General features: G+C 40.8%; 1 protein-coding gene across 2 annotated transcripts in view; it reads left to right on the forward strand.

The window, feature by feature from the left end:
• The first annotated feature begins 6,442 nt into the window (after window positions 1–6,442).
• The window catches only part of mfsd8l1 (major facilitator superfamily domain containing 8-like 1), a 79,009-nt gene continuing 63,328 nt past the window's right edge, over window positions 6,443–22,123 (forward strand). For both annotated transcript variants that reach the window (XM_084309424.1, XM_084309423.1), the window contains exon 1: window positions 6,443–6,868. In XM_084309424.1, coding sequence (XP_084165550.1) covers window positions 6,793–6,868 — 76 coding nt within the window. In that variant the 5' untranslated portion in view covers window positions 6,443–6,792. The remainder of the gene's footprint in view (window positions 6,869–22,123) is intronic.

Here is a 22,123-nt window from a genome sequence, read left to right on the forward strand (position 1 = left end):
TAACACAGGTTTATTGGCATAAACAGCAAAATAGTTACAAATAGGTTGCTCTCAGGTTCTCTCTGTGAGCTGAATACAGAAGAAGAAGACTGAAAAAGCCCTCTCTCCAAGCTGAAATACCAAAGAAACACCCCTGTCCCCCCAGGATTCTCTCTCTCTCTGGCATAATATGCCCATTTTCTTATCACCCGCTCCTTACTTTATCTCCCTTTCTGGCACCTTAAAGTTCAACACAACCTCGGTCCTCCTAGATTTGTTCCCCCTGCGAGAGATGCCCGCTGGATGCCTGTACGTTAATGCCAAGCAAGCAGTGCAAAAATGCTTCCGCATTCGTCACCGCACGCTAGTGCGGTAAAGCGCCCTTCTTTTCAGACAAATGCTACCGTGCGTGCACCGGCGGCGGCGTGCTCGCTCAGGTGCGTGCGTGCGCCGGCGTGCTCGCGCGAGGTGCCCGCGCATGCGACACGAGCGGAGCTCAATATATATAAGTCACCGCCCCTAAATTCAGTATCTAGCAATAGCTCAATTGGCAAGGACACATGGCTGTGGATCCTATGGCTTGTTTGCTGGCGAGTTCGAATCCCATCGAAAATATTTTTTAACGTGATTTTTTTTTAACGTGTATTCTTTCGCCGATTAAGGTTAGGCATTGTTTCGGAGTTGGTTAAGGTTAGAACGGTTAAGTTTAGGCGCTGTTAAGGAGCTGGTTAAGGTTAGAGTTTGTCAAAGAGAATGGCAATATAATTTCTATGGTTAAGGTTAGGCATGGTTTCGGAGTTGGTTAAGGTTAGAACGGTTAAGTTTAGGCGTTGTTAAGGAGCTGGTTAAGGTTAGAGTTTGTCAAAGAGAATGGCAATAGACAGCCTATTTCCGCGCGACCTGGGCGCTGGGCGGCGGAAAATGAAAGGCGCATTACTGCATGCCACTACGGTAAGTTTTTGCACTGCTTGCTTGGCATAAAGCTACACGCCACCTGGATACGCATCTAGTCTAGCTAACTAAAATGTTGACCCTTGACGTATTTAAAATTTAAAATTGAAATTGAATTGAAAACCTTTATTTATCCCCAAGGGGAGATTAAGATGTCCTTTACAGCATAAACAGTGTAACAGCAATTTAAAAACGGCAATTAAAAAACAGTTTATACATAACATACATAACACTTATTAGTATGTGTTAAAAACAAGATGGACAAGTACACAGGGATAAAAAGAGCTAAAATAGGACTAAAAAGAGCTAAAAAAAAAGTGGTGAAAAAGAAACCAGTCCAATCATGAATGTGTTGTTAAATAATTAAATTAATTTGTTACAGTCCACAACCCAGCTCCTCCAGTCCACAGCAGTTGGCCCGTCCTGGCCCTGCTTGGTTGTGGAGCCTGATTGCCACCGGCACAAAGGACTGCCCAAAGCGCTTTGTGGTATGTCGGGGGGGGATGAGTATGACCTGATAATATCAGGTCAGAATAATAAGAATAGACTTAATTCTCGGCTTAAGGTCCAAGTGAACTTAGACCTATGTAATTGTCATAATGGTTTTATCTTCTAAGAAAATGCTACGCAAATCTGATGACATGGATCACAGCGTTTTGAGTACTCCACAAGCTAAACGTGAACATTTCCAGAAATTAACCCTTTCACTGCCGCACTACCAAACCGGTTAACCCTTTCACTGCGGTGACACAGAAGGTTAACCCTTTCACTGCCACATGACAGCCGGTTAACCCTTTCACTGCCACACGACAGCCGGTTAACCCTTTCACTGCCACACGACAGAAGGTTAACCCTTTACTATCACAACCGATGGCGACCGTCGGTTGTGTGAGTGATAGTAAAGGGTTAACCTTCTGTCGTGTGGCAGTGAAAGGGTTAGCTGGTGAAGACGAGGCTCCGCGTTGTGTTTTGCGTGATTAAAATGTTCAGCTCCCCGCTTGGCTTCGCCGACACGCCTGAGGTTAACGTTCTATATTTGCTTCGGTGGTAGCAAGGTAAAATGTGGACGCTCTGCAGATTGCAATTGAATTATAGTTGGAGCTGAAAGAGGCAGTTTGTGTGAGACACAGGATTCACAGTGTCTGTGGTAATGGGAGTCACAGGACAAGGGAGTAGCTTCCACTGACTCAAGGGCCCTGGTATGGGGATGGAGACAATCACTAGGTTTAACTTGTGCGTGTGGGACATCGTCTATTGTGCAGCTTCACTGATGGCATCTACGGAAAACATCCCATCAATTTAAAGCTGCTAAGTCAACAGCTTGTGGAGATCCCTACGTGAGTTTAAGTGTTCAGATGAGGCCTGCAGGCCAAAGTGCAGGGTCTACCTGTCTGACGTTTTCACACACATGTGGCTTTCTGTCGTGGCTCAATTCTACAAGTGGAATATACATTATTATAAATGACAATTTACTATTGTATATACAGTCCGTAAGTCTCGAGTCCAGTGAAACATTTGTTGTTTTGGCAATAATAAAGCACATTGGATTTTTAAGTGCAGACGTTCAGCTATAATTTGAGGGTGTTTACATCCATATCAAGTGAGTCAAGTAAATTGGAGCCATTCGTATATTCCCCCATTTTTTATATTTTTTTTAACTAAAGAGACAATTGTCCATTTGAGTGACCAATGTACATTTGAGTGGGACATTTCATTTTAGGTGTATGGTGGACTCTCCATCAGAATATTCAAACACAGTATGGGATATGTAGTTGACTTCTGATTGTTGTGTTGTCGAGTCCCTGAGGGTTCATATATCATCACCCTCCTGTCACGAAGTGAAAGTAAAGTCCCAATTTCTCCATTGACTTCCATAGTCAAATTTAAAAGGTCATGTCCAATTGTATTAGAATCATCACAGAAGGGTGGTGATTTGTATTTTCTTTTTGATTGAATTTTATCATGACATCTAGCGGTCTAGTCTAGTGCACTGCTACATGCCCTCCAGATTGTATAGTGCAGTCTATGTTTTAGAACTTATGTATATAAAGGGCTTCAATTATTACATGCTTCACCTGATATGGATGTAAACACCCTCAAATTAAAGCAGCACGTCTGCACTTTAACCTCATAGTCAAAGTGCTGGAGTACAGAGCCAAAAACTGGACTTTTGGACTGCACTTTATACAGTACTGTGCAAAAGTCTTAGGCCACATGAGAAAAGTTGTGTTGCGACTATTTATCTGGGCAGTACGCTTTTATTTGCTCAGAAAAATGAAGAAAAATGAAATGCATACAATTAAAATAAACAAAATGTCCTGTTTTCCAAAAAGCTGAGTTCCTGTGCATACCAAATGTTCTCTGGTGGTCTAAGACCTTTGCACACCACTGTAAGTATATATTACTATATTATATATGATTGTTTTGTTCATAATAATAAGGTTTGAATTGGGGTACAGCTATGCGTATGTATTTACCAACCGGAAGTGATGTCGAATCTGAAACTGGATATTCTCTAGATCCCATAGCCGATAAGGACATTTATTTTTTTAGTGGGAATGCTTAAGTTTAACGGATAATTTTATAAACAACGTATGTGAAAAATATTGCGTTATGGGCTGGCTTTGCAGCCCCCCCCCCCCGTATATTTTCCCCAACGGAGTTTCACCTCCGCGTTCGGTTTGCGCGATCTGATTGGCCACTCCTAACAAGCAGGCTGTTACCCTAACATTAACCAACTAACCCTAACTTTAACCAACTAACCTTAACCCTAACCTTAACCAACTTCGAAAGAGAGCGACTTCGAAAGAGTTACTCCAGTTTGTTAGGAGTAACGCGATTGGCGCTGAAAAAAACGTCAGTGGCCAATCAGATCGCGCAAACCGAACGCGGAAGTGCAACTCCGTTAGGGAAAATCAGACACGCTTCCGGGATCTGGACACTACCAAAACATGTGCGTGCTGTCACTCAGGGCTGCGCCCGTTTACTAGTCCGTGTTGATTGATTGATTGATTGAAAACTTTATTAACAGATTGCAGAATGGGTACAATACAGTACAGCTCAATACACACAATTGTTAAGGGGATGCAGACCAGAGAAAGACTTTCGTCTTGTTTACATCAGGGTCCCCCATTTTCAATTCATCAGGACATATATGACATACATGACATACAGATAGTCAGTACTGCTACATCTATACATTTATGACATACCAGATTTGCAAATACAGTACTGTTTGTGATACAGAAGGAGTCAAGAAAAGGGAGTATATACATTTGACGTAGAAACTGTACATTGGAGGAGGTTGGGTGGGGGGGGTTGGGTACACTGGGATATTGACAACCATACTGGGTAATTTACATTGGAGGTGGGGGGGGGGGGGGGCACACTGTATAAACAAGCAAAACTGTACATTGAGGGGGGGGGGGGGGGGGAGACTCTGTACAAACAAACAAAATTGTACATTGGACTATTGACAAAACCATACTAGGTAAATGACTGTACATTGGAGGGGGTTGGGTTAGGATATTTACAGGGGCCAGTGTTGAATTGCAGTCTCCCGTAGGTGTCTCTTGAGAGAGGTTTTGAAAGTGGGTAGTGATCCACATTCCTTTACAGCTTTGGGTAGGGCGTTCCACATTGATGTGGCATAATTGCGAAACGTGTTTAGCAGGGGCGGAGCTAGGGGGTGGCTACCTGGGCTCAAGCCCCGGATGTATTCTGAAAAGCCCCGAATCTATTTAAAAAAAAATAAAAAAAATAAAAAAACAGATTTTTTTTTTTTTTTTTTTACAATTCATCATTGTTACATGAAAATATGTTTGCACCAGATTTAGCAGAAGCTAATTTCCATCTGTGGTCTATCCAGCTGCTAACTGTATTTGAGTGAGTTAAGTCTTGGTGTTATGGTAGACTCAGACCTAAGCTTTAAATCACAATCAACAAGTTGACAAAAACGTAATTCTTCCACCTTAGAAACATAGCTAAAGTACGACCATTTATAAATCAAAAGGACGCTGAAAACCAGATCCATGCCTTTATCTCAAGCCAACTCGACTACTGTAATGCACTCCTTACCGGCCTCCCGAAAAAATACGATGATAACTATTTTATTGCAATGCACTATTGCATTATTTTATTCTATTTTACTAACTATTTTATTGCACTGCACTATTTTACTTTGTATCAGTGAATCATAGACACCTGGCCATAAGAGCATTCGGAGCATCTCTGCTCTCCCACTATTGAACTTGGGGGAGCAAAGGTATGATCTTGCTCCACCACTTTTTGATTATATGAAAAATATGATATATTCCCCCCAATATATAAATCTAACCATAACTACAGTACGTTATGGTTAACTGAGTTTTATAGTGAAAAGAGCAGCTTTATTGGTCAAGATTGAAGGCTCTATATTGCAGGAAATTGCACGTACAGGTTAATTAAATTCAAAAAAATTCTGTCGTGGAGGGGGTCGTGCCTGACCCCCTACAAACCACCCCCTGCCTGCCCAATTTTTTTTTTTTAAATTTAAAAAAAAAATTAAAAAAATAATAATAATAATAAAAAAAAAAAAAAAAAAAAAGGGGGGGGGGGGGGGCCCATCTGGGCTAAGCCCCGGATCTCCTACAATCCTAAATCCGCCCCTGGTGTTTAGTCCCTTATTTGAGCCGAATCTGGGTTTAACATGATTTGTGGAGCTCCCTCTGGTGTTGTGATCGTGGTATTCACTGACCTTTGGGAAGTATTTTGCCATGTACATGGGTACCTTGGTCGTGTAGTGTATCTTGTAGACCAGGCCCATTGCAAGTTGCTGTACTCTGTCATCTACTCTAAGCCATCCTAGGTTGTCAAAGTGGGCAGGGGTGAGGTGGGTTCTAGGAGTAAGGTCAAGCAGTAGTCTGACCAGTTTGTTTTGAGATGTTTGTAATTTTGTTTTTAGCGCCTTTGAGGTGCTTTGGTACCATGAGGTGCAAGCATAGTCGTAGTACCCCTGAATGAGTGCTCCTGCCAGAGTCTTCAGGGTATTCTTGTTTACCAGAGAGGAGATCCGGTACAAGAATCGAGTTCGTTGGTTGACTTTTTTTATTACATTGGATGCCATTTTGTCACAGGAGAGATTAGCCTCTAGGATGGAACCCAGGTAGGTAATTTCATCTTTCCTTGTGACAATATTGTCACCCACTGTAACTGAGAAGCCGTCGGTCTTGCTGAGTTTGTTATTTGAACCGAAGAGAATGGACTCTGTTTTGCCCATGTGTAATGATAGTTTGTTATCAGCGAGCCATATGCAGATTCTGCCTAGTTCCGAGCTGAGGGTTTTTTCAACCTGTAACTTGTTCTTGTCAGAGACCAGCAGGGCTGAGTCGTCCGCAAACAGAACAAGTTGCAGTCACAAGCTGACGACATGTCATTTGCATAAATTAGGAACAGTAGCGGTCCTAGTATGCTTCCTTGTGGAACACCACAGCTCACTGTTGTCTTGTCTATCCCGCAAAACAGTAACTGTTGGCACGGAAAGCTCCAGTAGTTCATAGTTGGGACGAGTGGGGAGTTCATGCGTCAGTGTCCACAGACTACAATGCGCCGGGAGTCGAACAGGGCTTTTCCACGTCGCTGGTGTTTCTAATAAAGATGCTTTTTGCTATATGCCCACCACGCATTATTTAAACGGAGCATGATGATTTAACAGCGACTTCAGAGATGACCCTGCGGCTGCGATGGACTCTAATTGTACGCACTGTCCTCTGGATTAGGTTTAGCGGCGCTCGGTAAACAGTTGAGAGACTTGTAAACGTTAGCGTTTTTGTAGGTTAGATAGAAGAAAATGATGCAAATCGTCCCAGAAGTACCATAATCACAATGGATTATCGGCGGAAAAAGAAGTTGACATACATCGCCATCGGAATCATCTTTCTCCTAAGCGGTATTGAATATGGTAAGCATAAGAATTAATGTTTGTTTTTTTATCCACTAAGCTAACGTACGTTTGTTGCAGAGATCACCCTAGAGACTTACCGGTGGGGAATAATGTGGGTTTGTTCAAACCCAAATGCAAAGACATTAATATTGCAACAATAAAGCATTATTTAAAAACAACCTGTACTATACTACTCACTAGTATAACGCCTTTAGTGTAGCAGCTTCAACTAGCTACTACGGGAACTTGGCATACATCGTTGCATAATAATATCAGGCAGTCTACTAGTACTAGAACATTTATCATGTTTTGAATAGCCTATGATAGTATCACATACAATGTAACGTAATAGTAGGTCGGCATTGGCCTTAATTACCACTCATTGACCCGATGGCATGTCAGCTTTTGAGGGAAAACCCTAGTTATTTTACACTTGTTAGTTTGTATTTAATCCTGGTCTGGATGGACGAATAGGCTGTTCTTGTAATATACTGTAATGAATCTTGGGCACACAGCTCAGAGCAATTTGAATGGGAGCCACAAGATCGATTGTAATAATGAAAACCATATGACCCTTGATTTCCATCCAATCAGGTTCACGTTAACTTTCAGCACTACATGACAATGTCCCAATGGGTGCCCTTTCCAGTAGAGCGGGTGTGTTGGGATGAAGGGCATCCTATTCCCTACATGTGTGAGCATGTTGGAAGGTTTTCTAATAGATGCCCCTCTCCAGTGGAGAAAAACATGATGTGATGCCATACAGTAGGTGTCCTTACAATGGGAAAACGTGATGTGATGCCATACAGTAGGTGTCCTTACAATGGGAAAACGTGATGTGATGCATACAGTAGGTGTCCTTACAATGGGAAAACGTGATGTGATGCATACAGTAGGTGTCCTTACAATGGGAAAACGTGATGTGATGCATACAGTAGGTGTCCTTACAATGGGAAAACGTGATGTGATGCATACAGTAGGTGTCCTTACAATGGGAAAACGTGATGTGATGCATACAGTAGGTGTCCTTACAATGGGAAAACGTGATGTGATGCATACAGTAGGTGTCCTTACAATGGGAAAACGTGATGTGATGCCATACAGTCTGTCTTTACAATGGGAAAACGTGAGGTTCCCTACAGATGCCTTTCTGGTGAAAACTCATGAAGTACGTCTTATGCCCTTCCAAGTGAGAGGCGAAAAGTGTGTGGGGGCGGGGTATTGAGTGCCCTCGGTGCCCCTTCATGCAATAAATTATGAGGATGTGCCCTCTAGTCTAGAGCAAGCACATTACATCACATTAGGGGTGGGAATCATCAGAGGCCTCACGATACGACAGTATTGCGATTCAAAATATATTGCGGTATGCTGAGTATTGCGATATTAATATTGCGATATATTACGATGTATTACCTTTTGTCAACATGTTTTATCTAATCAAATAAAGTTTTCAGTCTGTTCATCTCACTTCAATAATTTTTCTTGCAGCAAATGGGATTTTCTCAAGCAGACAGATGTCAACACTGTAATCTGTGTTGCATGTACCTGACAAACTAAACTGTTTATATTACAGTCATATTCCAACGTAACTGAATGCACATGTGTGTGTGTGTGGACTACTGTACTATTACAGGTATCGAAATGAACAATGCAACTTCCTTATACAATTTCTTTTTAAATGTGCATAATAAAATATCGATACTTTGCATCCTTGTATCGATACAGTATTGCCACACAAAGTATTGCGATACTATACTGTATCGATATTTCCCCCCACCACTACATCACATGTCTTAATGAGTGCTCTTCTAGTGGAGAAAACGTGATGCAGCCTCTTGGTAAATGAATTTCTCATGCAAGTGATTTTGGAAACATTTTCTTCTTCACAGGATGAAAGACTCCTGACCTGCTCAATGATTACTCCATATAGCTTCCTACTAATATTATGGATTATAAAATAACTGTGTGTGGGGGGGGGGGGGGGGGGGGGGGCATGGAGTGAAGAGGACAACATTAGATTTGGAACAAGACAAAATATTAATTTAGGTGTGAAAACCTACTATCATCAGAGCGCTTAGGCCCTCATGAAGTACAGGAACATGAAGTGTGAAGGGGGCTTAATGGATAACTTTCCTGTTAGATATTATACAATGTATGGGCCATGGGAAACCGTAGGCTCTTTAGCCCTTGGTCACTATAATGCCACTGAGCACTCAAATATACACAAAGAGACACAGACACACACTGTATGGCTGTGTGGCTCAACATGGTATTTCCCAATCATCAACTTCTGTTTTATAACAAGGATGCCCTCGTAGGCATTTTATGACAACTGCCCTTATTTCCCATAAGTGTGTCTGCTGACCAGGAATGTGGTTTTGGTCAGCAGCACTATTCTTTGTCTCCACAATGAAGCGTTGGCAGCTCAGAGGAGAGTCGAGTGTCCACCGCAGTCCACCGCAGTCCAAGTCCAAAGCTTTGTTTGACTATTTCCTTCTGAGCTTTTGACAGGTTGATGTCAGGGATGCACTGATATGGATATGGGTATTGGTATTGGATACAGGGTGCTGGTATTGGATACATGGTGCTGCTAGTATTGTATTGGATACAGGGTGCTGGTATTTTATTGGATACAGGGTGAAGGGATGGTATTGGATACAGCAGGGGTGGCCAACCAGTCAGAGACTAAGAGCCACAAAAATTACTGTGGTACCACAAAGAGCCACACCATATACCAGCGTTTCTCAACCTTTTTTTTCAGTCACGGCACCCTTCATGTGTTTATAGGTCTCACCCTCTGGCCTCTGAAGTTGCTAATGTCTTTTTTATTTGGGCCTCACGGGGTTAAAAGTACCCTGTGAGACCCACGGTTGCAAAATTACAAAATCACTTTTAGCCATTTAAAAAAAGAATGTTTATTTAAAAAATGTTAAAGGGGAACTATTTGACTTTCTTTCACTATTTGGGCACTTTTACACAATTCCTGTGAGTCTATGGAACACCTAGGTTTTTTTCAAATGGTGAGGTAAGTACCACGTCCTTCCTTCCTCTAGATTTAACGTACGGTTTGTATTTCTAATCAAGTACTCAAAAACCGCATTTTTCTATCTCAAGATCTTAAGCCGTTTTGAGGCTGGGCTCCAACCACTGTGTGACCTGGTGCCAACTGCCACATCAACTGCCACATTATTATGCAGCTGAGAAATCTCTGACATCACAGATATGCAAATTTTCAGATGACTCAGTTCAGTGAGGGTGAATATTGTGAGAGGAGAATTGGAAGAATGCGTCAATATGAGAATTAGAGACATAGATCCTATTAATATAAGTCCACATAGCTAAGAAACAATGGTAAACACTGAAAAAGGCCATTTATAAGATAGTTCCCATTTAAGCACATGTATAGTCAATTGGTCCTGTTGTTCAGCCTCACAATGCTATTTTATAGTAAATGTGTTTATGTCCCACCCTCTGGCCTCTGAAGTTGCTAATGTCTTTTTAATTTGGGCCTCACAGGGTTAACCTCTTAAGCCCGAGATATACAGTAAAAGTGTATATTTTCAGCATTACGTTTGTTTACCAATTATTTTAACTGTTATTAGTGAAATATAAGATTATAGAAATCTCAGGGCATTGAGTCGGAAACCGGCGCATATTGACAGGAGGAAGTGGCACATCCAAAAGTGAGTGTAGTCTTTTGAAGGAAGAGACTCAGGGCTTTCAAATTTTGAAAAACAACCCTACCCAGCTCACACCAGCCCCTGTCAATCATCTGACTTCTGGATTAACTTTTTTATTTCTCTTATTTTTTGGGATTATCTCCCACAAACCTGAACGTTATTGCCATAAAACAGAACGCAGTTAGTTTCTCTACCTTTCTGTGAACGTCTTGCAAAAAACGGTGTTGCAATATGATGAAAAATGGTGGAGAAATTCCCTAGATTCAGATACCAAGAACATGCAAATGGACTATTTAAAAAAGAAATTAAATTTTTATTCTACGTCCTTGTGGAATGAGTGACATAAAAAAAAAATTATAATATTTTTTATTTTTTATTTTTTTTATGGATGGAAGAGCCGCACATTGACGGGCAAAGAGCCGCATGCGGCTCGCGAGCCGCGGGTTGGCCACCCCTGGGATACAGGGTCCTGGGCCCTTATTTATCAATGCTGTACATGCACAGATATGTGCGTAAACCGTGCATACCATAATTTCTAAGCAAAGTGTGGGATTTATCAATATGAACGTGTGCTTGAGATTGTGCGTACATCTACGCACAGCTCCGACCGTGCGTACTTGGCACCAAGCGGTAGAATAGGAACACGGCAACAGACGGAATAAGCTTTCATGCATTCGAGTTTCAACACCGACGTGTTCGGTATGACTCGAGTCATAATTAATTATAATTAATTGTAAAATAGAGACATGAGTCTAATTTAGTGGTTACGAGTTTTTATTCTCCATTGGGTTGCAAGGGCAGCAATTTGCTTCAGTGACCCGTTCATTTCAGTTATTACAGTGCAAATGTCGGATCAGCTTGTCATTTATTTCTGTCAATGTGCTGGTTCTGTAGGACTGCGTCAGTCAACACCCTTGGCTCCCGGCGCACAAATATTTAAAATCATACGATTAAATATTGTTTAAAATAAAAAGCATACTATTATTTTGTGTGTCATGTTTCCAAATAAGATTGTTTACAACGAAATGCTTTCTACTAGAGCTGGGCGATATGACCTCTAAATGATATCACTAGGGATGCACCGAAAATTCGGCTACCGAAAATTATCGGCCGAAAATGGTTAAAACGTCTCTTTCGGCTTTCGGCCGAAAGGGTTTTAGCACCGAAAATATATGACCGAAAGTCAATAAACGTGTTGTTGTGATGACGTCATCAAAACGCGACTACAGACATACCGGTAGCATGCGCAACATGTAACGTGAGCAGCTTGGCAGCTCTTCCTGCATTCTACAGCCTGTGATAACTAACTCCTCTTGGGAGTAGGGATGCCCCCCGAAACCCGGTTCTAAACTAAATTAGAAAAAACCGGAGTATTGATCAGCTCCGACGTTAACGGTACTGCTATCAGTAGTCTAGGAGCGGATTAGCTACGGAGCTAACAGTGTACCATCCATCTGCGACGCAACGGTGGCAGCAACAGTGGACACTGAGTAATGTTAATGTTATGACGAGTTCATACTACACTACACGTATGAACTCGACATAACGTTAACGTTACTCCGTTTAAATGAAGTGTTTAATTAGCAGCAATCTGTTGTTGAAAATGTATCGTTAAACCGGAAATGGAAATGCGAGGACAGGAAGTCGTCATCAATCGTTGTAGTCTTTTAGTCTTAACAGTCTGGAATTAATGTATGCATTCAAAAGTGCTGAATAAATGTTTTATGGGCCCATAATAGTGATTATTAATATTATTTAAGTTAAGTTTAGCCATAATCATGTCTTTTGCCATAATCGGGTAGCTTAAAAAAAATGTCGGTATCGGTTTCGGCCAAGAATTTCCCATTCGGTGCATCCCTAGATATCACAATATTTTTTGGCTATGTCACAATACACAATACATCACAATATTTTGACATTTCCTCTCTAAAGCACTTAAAAATGCTTGATTTAACCCTTTGATGCATACTGTCACGCCAACATGATGATTACAATAGTCCCTGCAACATATGTCTGCATTAAACCATGAAGATGCTTTCAAGCTGCTCACGTTACATGTTGCGCATGCTACCGGTATGTCTGTAGTCGCGTTTTGATGACGTCATCACAACGACACGTTATTTGACTTTCGGTCATATATTTTCGGTGCTAAAACCCTTTCGGCCGAAAGAGCCGTTTTAACCATTTTCGGCCGATAATTTTCGGTAGCCGAATTTTCGGTGCATCCCTAATTTAGATTAGATAATTTAGTTATTTTTAAATGTCTGATCTAAAGATAAATAAAGGGTTTTAAAAGTGTTATATTTATCTTCTCTTATAGTACCAGAGAGAAGCTGAGGAGAATCAACCAGCAACAAAAGCAAAATTTGTAAAAATATATATTTAAAAAAAAAATGTGGTATCGAAAATATCGATACTTTTCAAGGTATTGTATCGAAGTTGAAATTCCAGTATCGTGACAACACTACATCCTACTGGTAAACAGGGGCGGATTTAGGATTGTAGGAGATCCGGGGCTTAGCCCAGATAGGTCACGGAATTTTTTTACTTCGACACCACAACCTTTAACTTATACCACCACCAATATATAATATAGCTTTAGGCCTGCAAACACAGCCACGTATCCTCATGTTAAAAGGCACTGGCCTTTCAACAGTAACAGTAAACAGCGCCATCTGGCGCTGAAAGTGTTAATAGGCATCTTTGTTTTTACGGTTTGATTATCACTGATACAAAGTAAAATAGTGCAGTGCAATAAAATAGTTAGTAAAATAGAATAAAATAATGCAATAGTGCATTGCAATAAAATAGTTATCATCGTATTTTTTCGGGAGGCCGGTAAGGAGTGCATTACAGTAGTCGAGTCGGCTTGAGATAAAGGCATGGATCTGGTTTTCAGCGTCCTTTTGATTTATAAATGGCCGTACTTTAGCTATGTTTCTAAGGTGGAAGAATTATGTTTTTGTCAACTTGTTGATTGTGATTTAAAGCTTAGGTCTGAGTCTACCATAACACCAAGACTTAACTCAATCAAATACAGTTAGCAGCTGGATAGACTACAGATGGAAATTTGCTTCTGCAAAATCTGGTGCAAACATATTTTCATGTAACAATGATTAAGTGTCTAAAAATATATATATATATTATTATTATTATTTATATATTTTTTAAGTAGATTCGGGGCTTTTCAGAAAACATTCGGGGCTTGAGCCCAAGTAGCCACACCCTAGCCCCGCCCCTGCTGGTAAACAAAACACTGTAACGGTGTGTGTGCATCATTTACTTTTTAATTGCATGAAACATTATGAAGTATTCTCTTATGCCGCTTTTCCATGGTCTGCATGGATTGGTACCTACTCGACTTGGTAGTACCCCCCATAGATATATGTAAAGACGGTAGCTGGGGCGCTGTGACGTCATCTTCAACGTGACACACACGGACAATAGAGGATTTCGCCGCTAGCTATGAAGCTATGAATCCAGTGCCTTATGCTAGCCGCAATGCTAATGGTTAGAACGCGAGGCTACTATTTTTTGGAACCAGTTCATCCGCCTCGGTGCCTCCATATTCCATTGCCGTTTCTGAATAACACACGTAGGGCTAACGTTTAAACTCTCTAAACTCTCTCCACTTCTCTCACGCTCTCGTATCCCCGTTCCCTGTTTCCTCCAAAGATCCAACGGGTCCAATGGTCTAACATGCTTTGCATCCTCTCCATTCCCGTATACCCACGTCGCGCTAAAACCTTAACTAATGTTAGCTGCTAACTCTAACTAAGCTAACCTGCTAACGCTAACTACTGTAAGCTATCCCTGGGAACGCTCAGAGGCATCCAATAGTGAGGGAAGGGGGAGCTAAGAGTCTCTCGCTAAGAGTCTCTCTCTCTCTCTCTCTCTCTCTCTCTCTCTCTCTCTCTCATCCAATAGTGAGGGAAGGGGGACTGAGAGTCTCTCTTGAACCTATTACACATTCAAAAGGAAGATATTGATGGACAGTACTGTCTATAGTATATAGCTCAGCAGCTGTAACAGAATAATTTTATTATTTTTGATTATTTACTTTTCAATAGCGTTTAAATTATAATGAATAAAATAATTTACCATGTTCTGTCATCTAATACTATATTCCACACTACAACATACAAAAGCAGCTTGACAACCGATATCCTTTGCGTCTAGTAGGCATGGGCCAATGTGATTTTGGTAGTATGTGCAGCTATTGTACAGATGTTTGTCCCTTAGTCCCACACGCACAGTATAATATGCATGTAATAAATAGTTTGTTAATAAACTGTTACTTGAAAAACTTTCACTGTGCTCCTAAATATTTTCATTTAGGAGCACATGTGCTCCTTGGGAAAAAGGTTAGAGTAGAGCCCTATGTACAGTGTACTGGTATTATGTAGTGTACTGGTATTGTATACAGGGTACTGGTATTGTATACAGGGTACTATAGCGGTATTGGATACAGAGTACTGATATTGGATACAGGGTATAGGGAGGATGGTGTAGTCTGACATAGGGCTGGGCAATATGGCCTCTAAATGATATCACTATATTTTTTGACTCTATCACGATACACGATATATATTGCGATATTTTGACATTTCCTCTAAAGCACTTAAATATGCTTGATTTAACCCTTTGATTGATACAGTCACAACCAATATGATGATTATTTATAATAGACCCTGCGACATATGTCTGCATTAAACCATGAAGGTGCTTTAAAAATAATTAAATTAAAAGTTTCTAAAAATCTAAGAGTAGTCTACTGACACACTAGTAAGTTGGGCGAGTGTGTGTGACTTTATTTTCTGTGAGAGGGAGAGAGGAAAGCGATACGCTAAAGTAAGTCATCTCAGCCTCAGCAGCTTAGAAACTGACGTGAGGGTTTGTGCAAAACATCACGATGTCTACGATACGTTTAAAAAGTGTATCGTTAATGAACTGTACCCGATATTTATTTAATATCGTCATATTGCCCACCCCTAGTCTGACGTCACTTTAGTTTCCCGCGCGGTCCACCTGTATAGGGATTTATCATTGGGAAAATGTATTATCGGCTATTGTAATAATTCTGCCTCATGAACACTGGCAAGCTTTCCATTTTGCACAAAATGACTTCCCTTCTATCACTAACATTATTGTTTAAGCATTTTTGGTTGAAATACAATTACACGTAATTATTCTACGATTAATTGCGAATTGTTTCATGTTGAGCTATAGACTGTGGATGAATACACACAGAAAGGTACACCATGGCAATGTTCATGCTTTATTTGTTTTAAACGAGACGATTTAGAAATGTGTCCATTGGAAATACATTGCAATTTCAACAATGACGTAACCACTACACCTCCCTATTGGTATTGGATACAGGGTACTATACGGGTATTGGATACAGAGTACTGATATTTACAGGGTATTGTATACAATGTATTGGTATTGGATACAGGGTAAGTAGCCTAAAGAGAACATGGGGAGAACATGCAAACTCCACACAGAAAGGCCCGGCAGATACCCCACCTGGGTACCTGGCAACCTGGTCCCCAAGCGGGAATTGAACCCAGGACCGTCTAGCTGTGAGGCGACAGTGTTAATACGCCACCGTGCCGCCGATCTGTGCCTCCCTAGTCCACACCCATTTTGAAGGCGTGAAAACTGTGATTTAAAAACACCTTCGTAGGCCACAGAGGAGTCAACATGTTGTGATCCACTCTACTGATCCAATAGAAGTCATGGGTAGAGCCATATGAAATCCGTTTTATTTCTTTCCAAATTCCATTAAATTTTTTTCCAAATTCCGTTTTTTCCGTTTTAATATTTCAGAATTCTGTATTTTGCTTTGTACGCTCATTTTACCATCAGAAATAGTGTCTAATAAGTGGGAATGAATAAATGTCCACAATTTAATAAGATATAACAGTCCATTTAATAGGGCTGTCTTAAATACTTCGAAGCTTCGTTCGATGGGCATGGGATTCGAATATGAAAATAAAATTTGATTATTAAAAAATATAAAAATATAAATTATATATATATATTTTTTTGCAAAATCAACTCTGCCTCTCTTTGTTAACTACAACAAGCAATGCTGTTTGTTATTTAAGATGAGGTCGGACTCGGCACTGACAGATTTGTGTTCATTGTGCTGCTTTTATAAAGCCTCAAATGACGGCTTACAATATTTCATGAAAGCAAAGTGTTTTGTTTGTCTAAGATTTAAAAAGGTTTAAACTTTACAGCACTGACAAAGTTGAACAAAGTGCTGTACAAGTCACACAACATAAAAAAAAAAAAAAAAAAATATTATAATTTTTTTTTTTTTTTTTTTTTTTTTACAGTTGATTCCATTTTTATTGCTCAATTCCGCGATTCCGTCCGCGATTCCGTGATCGCGGATTTCATATGGCTCTAGTCATGGGAGCCCTACAAGTACAATTAGTTACTGCACACTACATCACCCCTGAGTGGAACATGGAAAGCCAGATTTCCCCCACTGTACTGAAAACCCGTACCGAACTGTGACTTTAAAACCGTGGTACGTACCGAACCGTGGTTTTTGTGTACCGTTACACCCCTAGTGTTGGTACAGTTGTGTCATCACAGTAGTGTCGGTGTCACTCAAGACTAGCACTCAAGTTCGACACTGTTTGATGAACAATCTTACCTAGGCTACCAATATTTTTATTGGGAGTCAGGCATGTAGACATTCATTTCACAACTGTAACAACTAAAATGTTCAAAATTTTCCCCACATACACATAAAACTTACATTGAAATAATAATACATTAAATAAAATAAAATACAGAAAACTGAAGAGGAGAAAAGGAAGCAGAGGAGAGGTAGAAGAAGAGAGGGAGAGAGAGAGGTGGGGGGGGGGGGGGGCTCGATCATTCTGTGAGGTGGGATTAAATGGAGGCGAAGTGAAGTAGGCCCAGTCCACACCAGTGCTGGATTTAATGTAACCATGATTGTATGTGTGCACAGTTGCACTGTTCGGGCACACACAACCGGGGTTTTGCTACACTGCAACCGCGATCTTTGAAAACCGGAGTCCAGGGTGAAGATTTGCGCACATCCCGGTTGTAGTGGGTGCGTGTGGGCATAGCAACCGAGGTTATTCCCAGTGTTTACAGCAGAGCTGTCGCAATTATTTCCTATGTTCACGGCAGTCGGCAGACTGTCGCAAACAATAGCAAGTTAGCAACCGAGCACGGGGTTAGAGTGATTAGAGCAGAGCCAGCTACACCAGTGTTTACAGCAGAGCTGTCCCAAGTAGCGTTATATGAAAATGATTGTAACAAACTTTTGTTCGAAATGTATTGTTGAGTGTTGTGATCGACTGATGTCTGTCGTCGCATTCCTGACCTGACCAGAGTAAAACCTGTAGCTGCGGCTAAACTAAACTCATGTGTTGTCAAGTTATTGTTATAAGGAACCCAGTCCAGACTTTCATCAACAAATGAGAGGCAGAACACACAGTGAATGTATTTGTTTGTTTATTGCACTTTCTTTCTTTGCTGAAACTATATGCTCCGTTTGGCTAAATGGTTAACGCAAGGGTATTTAAAGATGGCGGCTTTGTTTTGGTTTTAAGCAGGAAGTGTAGTGAGCGTTCAACCTTTTCTGATTGGTTGAAATGGCCTTCATGTCTGCACAACATCGCCGCCTACTGCTTTGGCATTGTACTACATGTATCGGTTGCTGGTTTTCCAGCCGCCGTGAGTATGCGGTTATACACGGTTATTCACCTGTGTGGACAGAGGTTTATTTTTTTCAAACTTTGGTTACATTAAATCCAGCGCTCGTGTGGACTGGGCCTAAGTCAGGAGTGTGTCCCATTTCTTTTTAAATGTACTTAGATTACCTCTGGTGGAGTATCTGATTCTTTCCAATTTTAAAAAGGACATCACTTCTCTCAGCCATTGAGTGCTGGAGGGTGGTTTAGTGGACTTCCATTGGAGGAGGAGATGGCGTCTCACTATCAAGGAGGTAAAAGCCAGAACCCCTAGTTGTCTGGAAGTGAACCATGTATAGTCTTCCAGAACACCAAAGATGGCGGTATGTGGGGAAATATTTACAGAGAGTGTGAGGATTTTGGACATCGTGTCAAAGTAATTTGTCCAGAGGTTAGTCAGGAGTGGACATGTGTAAAACATATGGGTTAAGTTACAGGGTGAGGTATTACATTTGTCACACCTATCCGTCACGGTAGGATATATTTGTGACAGTTTAGCTTTAGAGTAATGAATTCTAAATAGTACTTTGAATTGAATAAGAGTGAGTCGTGCACCAGTCGAACGTCAGCCCAAGTTCGGTCTCCCAGGCCTCTTTGATTCTATTATTGGGGGTGTCTTCCATAGACAGAAGGCCATCATATATCCTAGATATATATATATTTTTCTTTTTGGAGTGGGTCATGCTCGATGAGCCTCTCCCATGTCTGCGTCGGGGGCAGTTTGGGAAAGCCCGGGAATAGAGATTAAGCACAGTGTCTGACTTGGTTGGGATATTGGAGGTAATTAGAGCTGGCAGTGAAGATGAGCTACATGATCTTGATTCAAATTCACACCAAAGTGGATTTACTGATGCATATTACCAATAGGACATTTTATGAGTGTGTAGCCCAATAGTACCATTGGAAATTTGGTAGCGATAGCCCTCCATTGAACTTGCATCTCTGAAGTACAGATCTACGGATCCTGGGTATTTTACTATTCCAAAGGAAGCTAGAGATTGTTTGTGCTATATTTTTGAAGAATTTCTTGGCCAGGAAGATGGGGAGGCATTGAAATAAGAAAAGAAACTTAGGAAGGATGTTCATTTTGATTGTGTTGATTCTTCCTATTAATGATAGGGGTAAACATACCCATCTCTGAAGGTCAGTCTTAAGATTAGATATTAAGGGGGAGAAATTGGCAGAAAAAAGAGATGAAATGGTTCTAGTTACATTTATCCCAAGATATTTAAAGCCAGAAGTACTCAATTTAAAGGGAAAGTCTGATTGTGTAAGTTGTAGTGCTAATTGGTTGACAGGGTAACATTCACTCTTGGAGATATTAACTTTGTAGCCCGAAAATGCGCTGAATCGTTTAAGGGAAGCTAGAATAAGAGGAATCGATGTGTTTGGGTCAGAGACATACAGTAATAGATTGTCCGCGTAAAGTGACAATTTAAATTCCATTTTTGACCTAGTTATTCCGTTATAGGTCGGGAGGACCTTAGGTATATTGATAATGGTTCGATTGCGATTGCGAATAGGAGTGCTGACATCGGACAGCCCTGGCGATTACCACGTGACAAAGAGAAGAAATTGCATTGTGTGGTATTGGTACGAATACTGGCTAATGGTGAAGTATAAAGAAGGTGGATCCATGAAATAAAAACGTTGCCTAGTCCAAATCTGTTTAATACCTCAAATAAATAGTTAAAACTCTACTCTGTCGAATGCTTTCTCTGCGTCAGCTGAGATCACCACCTCTGGGGTCAGGTTGGGGGAGCTGGAGTATATAACATTTAGGAGAGTATGAATATTATAGCAAAAACTGTTGTCCTTTTATAAATCTGGTTTGTTCATCTGAGATAATGGTTGGAAGTAGGGCTGGGCGATATAACGATAACGATAAATATCGCGATATATTTTAATAATCGATATCGAATATCGAAAAAAAAAAAAACGAAAAATCGTTTTTTTTTTTGTTTATTTTTATTTTTTTTTACCTGCAACAGGGCAGTTTTAAAACCAGAGACAGTGGACAGACTTGTCTTTCTTGCCTGCAACTTAAAGTAATGGCTTTGCTTGTCCAAATGACAATACTGACCAAATTCAGATTTCTTTTTCTCTTGTCCATTTATTTTGTTTGCTTTCTAATTTAAAATACATTTTGAAACCGTCTGTACACAGTAGGCTATGTGTGCTAGCAGAACTAGACTCCAGTCACGAGTCACAGTGCACATGTGCGGTGGTTTGTCCACCAAAAAAGCGCCAAAAGATCGAAAATAAACTAGCAGAGCCAGAACTGTTCAACTCCTCTGGAGCCACAGCCAGCAGAGAAGCCGGTTTACTTTAGCTTTTAAACCAGCTGCAGCCTGAGAACTGGAGTGTGAGGGGATGTAACACTAAATATGGCGGCAATGACAAAGAATTGCTGCAAAATAAACATACATCTGTTGTTTAAAAAAAAAAAAAAAAAAAAATTAATTTTTTTTATACTTATAACAATTCGATAATTATCGATATCGAGAAATAAAATAAAATTATCATATCGTTATCGCGATATGATTTTTTTCCATATCGCCCAGCCCTAGTTGGAAGCACGTTTTCTAAACGAAGAGCCAGAGCTTTTGCTAGTACCTTGGCATCCACGTTTATCAAAGATATAGGTCTATATGAGCCACATAGGTCTGGGTCTTTATCTTTTTTAAGTAATACATTTATGGATGCCTGACGTAAAGTAGGCGGGAGAGAGCCAGATTCAAGTGATTCGATGTATACAGAGTGTAGTAGTGGGGCCAATTTAACTTTGAATTTCTTGAAAAATTCAACAGGGAATCCATCTGGACCTGGGGCTTTGTTGCTCTGCATCTTATTGATGGCTAGGGTGATTTCTGATATAGTTAGTGGTGAGTTAAGATTTGTAGCCATCTCAGGGTTTACAGTTGGACATTTTAGTTTGTCTAAGGGGCCGTGTCGACAGCCAGCTTTTTATGATTTGCCAGCTCCTTTCTGTCATTAATTTCTATTAGGGATGCTCCGATCGATCGGCCACCGATCGTTATCGGCCGATAATCAGTATAAATATGCGATCGGTGATCGGTGATAATGCTTTATTTTCGCCGATCGTCAAAACCGATCTCATTCGCTGAGTTCTGTCTCAGACACCGGGTGGTGCGGGGTCTGCTCCTCCCTCCCGCACGCATGTAAACACGGGTCTAGTCTAGTGAGACGGGACACGGGAGGACGGCTCGGCGTCTCCCTGAGCTAACGTTAGCTTAGCTACCGTTACAAAATGACCCAGTCAACTATTCACTTTTAGTTTAATACATGATGAGGCATTGTCTAACCGAACGGTATCTAGCCGGCCAGCTACCGATAGCTCCTGATATCAACAAACGCTCCAGCAAGTATAGTAGAGATGTGTATGATACCTGTTAGCTGTTAGCTCACGTTAGTTCACTGTTCAAAACGAAATGTCCCATTGAACTAAATAATTCACTGAGGCGTTGTATTAACGTTATATATCCGGCTAGCAGTAGCTAAAGATAGCTCCTGATATCAATGTCTTATAACACTGATTCGATGCGTATTCGAGCTGAGGGCTTGTTGAGCACAGTTAAGTAACGTTATATCAATAGGGTCCAGGTGCAGCTCCGGAGAATCCTGGCCGTAGCTCTGCTCGAGGCTACTCGAGTATAGGTCCAGCTGCAGCTCCGGAGAATCCTGGCCGTAGCTGGAGGCTACTAGAGTACACACAGACAGTGGAGCTTGTTGCGTGGTGGCGATGTCTTGCAGATAATACAAGTACAAGTCTAATTATATAATATATATATTTTATAAAAAAAATAAAAATAAAAATTTATATAAAA

This window comes from Notolepis coatsorum (assembly GCF_963971535.1).
Source record: "Notolepis coatsorum genome assembly, chromosome: 3".
In the NCBI taxonomy this organism is placed as follows: domain Eukaryota; kingdom Metazoa; phylum Chordata; class Actinopteri; order Aulopiformes; family Paralepididae; genus Notolepis; species Notolepis coatsorum.